Source organism: Mus caroli, unplaced genomic scaffold (genome assembly GCF_900094665.2).
Source record: "Mus caroli unplaced genomic scaffold, CAROLI_EIJ_v1.1 scaffold_12517_1, whole genome shotgun sequence".
NCBI classification, from domain to species: domain Eukaryota; kingdom Metazoa; phylum Chordata; class Mammalia; order Rodentia; family Muridae; genus Mus; species Mus caroli.
This window is the reverse complement of record NW_018388871.1, coordinates 37,843-44,350: the sequence shown is the minus strand read 5'-3', so window position 1 is coordinate 44,350 and position 6,508 is coordinate 37,843. Positions and strand designations below refer to the sequence as shown.

General features: G+C 43.5%; 1 protein-coding gene across 1 annotated transcript; it reads right to left on the bottom strand.

The window, feature by feature from the left end:
- Window positions 1-302: 302 nt before the first annotated feature.
- On the bottom strand, window positions 303-5,093 carry LOC110287826 (angiogenin-4). Its single transcript, XM_021154346.1, has 2 exons — window positions 5,069-5,093; window positions 303-917 (listed from the first exon to the last, which is right to left on the bottom strand). The coding sequence occupies exon 2, from the start codon at window positions 897-899 to the stop codon at window positions 465-467; it is 435 nt and encodes a 144-aa protein (XP_021010005.1). The 5' UTR covers window positions 900-917; window positions 5,069-5,093; the 3' UTR covers window positions 303-464.
- Window positions 5,094-6,508: the final 1,415 nt, after the last annotated feature.

Here is a 6,508-nt window from a genome sequence, read left to right as displayed (position 1 = left end):
GTCAGCCGACCCTGCGCTCTAGCTACCCCGGTGCTGGTCAGGCCGGAAGAGCTCCAAAGGGCTTCTTTAGTGACCTATTACTTAATAGACAACTTGGCTCTTTTGAAAATTCCCTGTACTGTCTGAAAATCAATTTAGCATCCACAGCACCATAAAAAGATGAAATCTACCTTCCACTGACTAGCAGGTAACGAAGAATATCTCTCTGTGTTCCAGCCCCTTTCCCCTGAGGTACAACAAGGAGAGAAAACCAGAAAAGCTAAAGTTACTGGGAACTAGTGATCTTCCAGACTGACTCTTAGTGGTTTTTGAGATATCTTTATTTCTGTGCATTATAAATCAGGAGAAGTATATTTCAGATAATTCATTTTCTGGTCCGTGACAGTGAAAGCTGAACCAGTGATCATGGCTGTGAGGGGAGATAAAAAGAAAAGAGACCTAGGTCTGTGCCAGGGGCCTGCTGTCTACGGACTGATAATAGACTCATCAAAGTGGACAGGCCAGCCATCTTCACAGGCTATAACAATATATCTGAAATCTTTAAAGGCTCGGTACCGGCATGGACGCTTGGGAGACCCTCCTGAGTGCCTGCAAGTGGTGATCTGGAAGGGAGAATTGCTTATTCTGAAGTTTTCTCCATAAGGGCTTCCATCCTCTCCACAGATGGCCTTGATGTTGTTCTTGGTGTCATGGATAAAGGTGTTGACTTCTTTGCAAGGCGAAATTAGCTTTCTTTCCTTCATCATACTTTCGCAGTACCTGTGATCCCGGCCCTTTGGCTTGGCATCATAGTGCTGTTTCAGGAATGTTTCGTACATTTCGTTCTGAGCCAGAGTTGGAGGAATCACAACCAGACCCAGCACGAAGACCAACAACAAAGGACGTGGGCTCATTGTCATCTCTTCCAACAGTGATTCCTGCCAAGGGCAAAAAAGCAGGAGTGGTCAGGCCATAGAATTACATTCTAACTGAGACTAAGTGGGTGGAGACTTTTCTTTTTGAAAAAACATGATAAAGCCGTGTCCTCAGCTACCTAATTTCATCTTGGCCTTGGCCTTCCTAACTGACTCAATGGCACAGTCATATTCCTCTATACCTTAGGTTCACTATCATCCATAGTATAACAGAACCTATTTATATTAGGGTAATATTTGTTATCAAGTTAAGTAATAGGTGATGCCAGTGATCTCCAGGTGGGGCAGTCTCTGAACTTTGTCTCTGTAACTCCTTCCATGGGTATTTTGTTCCTCCTTTTAAGAAGGATCTAAGTATCCACATTTTGATCTTTTTTCTTCTTGAGTTTCATGTGTTTTGCACATTTTATCTTGGGTATTTTGAGTTTCTGGGCTAATATCCAGTTATTACTGAGTGCAAATAATATGTGTTCTTTTGTGATTGGGTTGCCTCACTCTAGATGATATCCATCAGATCCATCCATTTGTCTAAGAATTTCATTCATTTATTGTTTTTAATAGCTAAGTAGTACTCCATTGTATAAATGTACGACATTTTCTGTATCCATTCCTCTGTTGTGAGACATCTGGGTTCTTTCCCGATTCTGACTTTATAAATAAGGCTGCTATGAACATAGTGGGGTATTACAAGTGTCCTTATTACAAGATGGAGCATCTTCTTGGTATATGCCCAGAAGTGGTATTGCTGGATCTTCTCTTATGGACTTTAAAAATGTTATTTCTTAGGAAATTTGGAGGTAGAAACACGAGGATCCCTACCAGGCAGCATTGTAATTGGTGAAGTTCAGGTCCCAGAAAACATGGTACATGGTACACGGGGTCTGAGAAACACATACACACAAACCTGCACCTCCACACAGAACCCCATCATATCAGATGACCATGAGTGCCCCCACATTTAGCAGGAAAAATCAACTTTTATGTTTTGATTTTTTTGTTTTGTTTTACTTTGAGATAGGGTCTTGCTGTGTAGCCCAGGCTGGGCCCAAACTCTTGATCTTCCTTAAGAACTACCACACCCAGTTTATGTGGTTCTAGGGAGGTGGAGCCAGAAGAATTGGAATTCAAGGTCATCTTGGGCTCTATAGCCAGTTCAAGGACAGCCTGGGATGCAGGAGACCTTGTCTGTAAATACATAAATGCAAGGAATGTTGCTTCTTTCAGCCAGCCTAAGGGAATGTTAGTTAAAGAGAAAATCAGCTCCAAGTAAGTTTTATTTTGTTTTTACCCTGCATTTTGTTTCTCAGCTGCATTAAGTTAACCATTAATTTTATTTTGTGTTTCCCTCATGCGTAGGTCTGAACACTTTTACTTTTACTGTGTGTGTGTGAGCATGTACACGTATGTGCATGTGCGGGTGTGCACGTGCATGTGTGTTTGGGTGTATGTGCATGTGTGAGTGTGTGTGTGCATGCTTGTATGTGATGTGTGTAGAAGGTTGAGGTCCTGGACCTCAGCCTATAATCTGGTCAGTAGTAAAGGATCAGGAGTATAGCTTGGAATCTAGGAGGTCAGGGATCTAAGGCTCTACTGAGCATGTGTAAGATGGGTGATGGAGTGGGAAGTGAACTGCCCTTCTAATTAGCATCTCACACTAGCCCACCGTTTCTGTTTCATGATAACCACAGACTCAGTATAAGGCTATAAAGAACACCAAATTCTTGGTCATTTTACAGCACTGAAATAACAAACTTCCATAAAGCATAGAAGATTATGATATGTAACAGAATCAAATGTGTGTGTGTTTTTTTTGTTTGTCTTTTCGTTTATTGAGAAGAGATGGTGCACATGTGCAGAAGGCACAGCCACCCCTAAAGAGTTACCAGGATTTACGTGTGGCGATTGCTTCACCAGAGCTGCAGGGAGCCATGACACCCACTTGCTGAGCTTCTTATGTTGTCTTGGGACACTCTTTCCTGGATGTAATTTCTCTTTTAAAATGAGGAAGATCTGGGTGTGATGCTGCTTGCATGCCTGCAATCTCAGAGCAGGCAAGGAGGACTGGGGCATGTTTTGGGACTAGCCTGGCTACCTCCAACCTAAACAAACAAAATAACAAGAGCTGGTAATACTCAAAAGGATCAGCAGGTGGCAGCAGTGGATAGGGATGTTGTCATTCAGTAGCAGAACTGTTGGCTCTTGTGAAGATGCCAACCTATACTTAAAACCCAGATTGTGGGGAATGGGAATTGGTAGGCTCACTCAGAGTTCCTAAACTTGCCAGGCTCTGGGTATTTAGGACACCAAAGCAAAAGCAATAATGTGGAGGATCCAAATGCTACGGATACCATAAATCAGTTACCAGCTATCGGGGTTCGTGACTGCTTTTTCCAAACATACCATGTGATCTTAGGGAAACAACCTTTTACCTATCCATACTTCCTGCAGCTCTATAATCTACAGCTGAGAGGGATCTGTATTCTTTACCTTGAATCATAGTGCTGGTTTCACAACAGACTCTCAATATCTTTCTGGTAGTTACCTTCCTTTTTCTCTTTAGACCTATGCGTTACCATCCATAAATGAGAGGGTTCCAACTTTGAAAATCTATGGTTCTTATTAAGCTAATGGATTCTTTACCCGTTTCATCTAGCAACACTTTGATTGCAGCGGCAAATTTATATAATCTCGGTTGATGGTAGAAGGTAGCAACTGATAGATATCAGTGATGGGGTGACTTTGGTCCAGTTTCACAGAAACACATCTTCCCTGAAGGATCTCTGCGTAAGCCAAGGCTCGGTACCATGAATACTACACAGGGGTTTTCATCCTAAAAGGGTACTTGCTATTTAGGCTTTGTAAACTCTCAGGCCTATGTGGGCAGAAAAGGAGTTACTTGTTTCTAATTTGCAGAAATTCCACATTAATTTTTATCAACTCACCCAATGCAGTCTCTCATTATGGTTTCTCTAAAACACCCAGGGAGTAACTTCCAGCAGAACACCTCAACCACCAGTGTCTCCTGTCCACCCCCTTGAAACTGTCTCACTGTGTGTTTAACTCTAACACTCCCCTCAAAGCCAGGCAAGGTATAATTGTGAGAAAACAGGCGAGAGTGTTATTGTTAGGGAGTGCAGGTGTAAATCTGCCATGGCCAGAGGTGCTGAACCTTAGTCACATACACAACAATGACTGTCTTTCGTATTTCTGCAGTGGATTAATTCCAACTCTTGTGCAGACTCAGTTTACCCATTCTTATCCCAGTAGCGCTCACAGGAATCAACCTCCTCTGTTTCTCTGGGTTGGCAGTGCTTTGTAGCCTAGACATGTAGCAAACTACCTGCAGCTGGGGTCCGATGTGATAAACACCCTTTTCCTAGGTACACTCTTGCTACTTTGTGTATTCTCTGTGTATCCTCTCAACAGTCTAGCATGATGGAATACCTGATGCCTGGTCTTCCTCCCCCTCTTTCCTCCTTTCTTCCCTCAACCTACCATCTTATGATCTTGGTTCATGTTTTACTTTGTTTTTAAAGAGCATCCATAATTTTTTTTCTCTTTTTCTTTTTTTCTTTTTTCTTTTTAAGGAAAGAAGTGAGGAGAAAGTACTGCTGAAAACAATTCCTGGCTTGGGGTTTTCTTTTTCTTTTTGGAGGCAGGGTTTCTCTGTGTAGCCCTGGATGTACTGGAACTCACTCTGTAGACCAGGCTTGCCTTGACCTCAGAGATCTGCCTGCCTCTACCACCCCAGTGCTGAGATTAAAGATGTGGACCACCATCACCAGACTTGGGGTTTTTCTTATTGTTCCTGCGAAGCCACATGCTTGTTATGGAAGGAAACACGGCAGCTCACATGCCCTTCTGCCAATGGCTTCCTAAGCCTCTGGGGGCTTTTAATCACAATTGAGGAAACCCTCCTATATCTCCATCTCCTTGCTCGAAATCCCATTAATTTCTTCCCAGATACAAACCACACCAAAGGAACCTGTTTTCATTTTAAATTTTGACTCTCGCTTGTTTTCTTTTTAATTCGAGAGTTTGGGTCCAGAAAGTGTAAAGGGGGGTTAATCCGTTTCACTAAAATAGATGAACTGCTAGAAAGAGCACAGAGGAAAAGAAGCAGAGAGTTGAGCACCCACAGGGAAGAATCTTACCAAAGCTGGCCAGCTTTCCTCCAACTGGGGATGAGTCTAGCCGGGTGCTCCGGGAGACAGGGTCCTGCAGTGTGAAGCTAGAGCTCCTCACAGGCTGGTAATATATAGTGCTCATGTGACAGGGTGGGGAAACCTATGTAAACATCTCTACTTTGGCAGACACTTGTAAACCAAGGACACTAATCACGGACAAACAATGAGTCTCTCACCTTCCCATGAGCATGCCTGGGTCATAGAAACCACATGGTGGACCACACTTTTTTTTTTCAGGGAAGAGAATGAGTACTTCCCGAGTTCCTCTTCCCTCCATCCATCTGCAGGAAAAAAATATGGCTACTCAAACTCCTGTTCTTTAAAGCACAGTTGTAAAACCAGCTGTCTACATCTAAGCATTATGGGGACCATGTACAGAAGGAATTATGCATGTCTGCTCTGCTTATGGGGAAACACCAACATCGAACAGTAGACAAGCTATGGGGTGAGACTTAGAATTCCCAGACACCACACAGCAGGGTAGTGAAGAAGTCTAAGAGAATTGTTCTGACATTTACATCTTCAGGGCTGGACAGATAGCTCAGTGGTTGCAAGCACTTACTCAGGCTCAGTTCTCAGACCAACATGGCAGTTCACAACCATCTGTAGTGATGCCGTGGTCTGGCCTCCCCAGGCATTGCATATGTGTGGTACACAGGCATACATGCAGATAAATACATGCATACATTTTTGAGATTGTTATACATTTATCTTATATCTAGGGCATGATTGCATTATTTTAGCTCTTTGTCAATTTCTAGATTTTCCTTCATCATTTTATAGATATTTGCATGTGATTTTGTGAGACCCGGACTTAGAGTGTTTCTCCCTGGGAGGTAAAGCCCGTGAATGTTCCCCCAAGCCTGTTCCCCCCCCAACCTCTCTCCCCCCCCCCATCTCTGGGGATACAGCCAGAAAGAAGCTCTTTGTTCTCTATAGCCAGCAAAAAGCCTTTTTTTGTTGTTGTTGTTGTTTCTGTGCCTTAGAACCAGAGATGTGATAATTGTAAAAAGACCTTACCAGGCACTTGCCTGGCTCCCTGTGCCACTTGCCTGGGTCCCTGTGCCAAGGACATGGAGATAAAAATTCACAAAGAAGAGCTATAACGCACTCCCCACTCCTCATGCCTTGTAATTTTACCAAGGGCACCTGGCAGAGAAGAGCTGTAGCCCAACTCCTCCCAACTCTCTTCCCAACTATTCCCAACTCCTCCCAATTCCTCAGCTAGCTGTTAAAACCCCCCTACTGTTACTGCTCAGGGTCGAACTCCCCTGCCCTGCACAGCTGAAGGAGTTTGCCCTCAGCTAGCTGATAATAAAGCCTCTTGCAGTTTGCATTAGGTGTGGTTTTCTCTCGAGTTATTGGACTGCTGGACACCTCATCCCGGGACTTGAGCAGATTTTAAAA

Coding starts and splice junctions, on each gene's coding strand:
- LOC110287826 (XM_021154346.1), bottom strand. CDS start 899: ATGACAATGAGCCCACGTCCTTTGTTGTTGGTCTTCGTGCTGGGTCTG.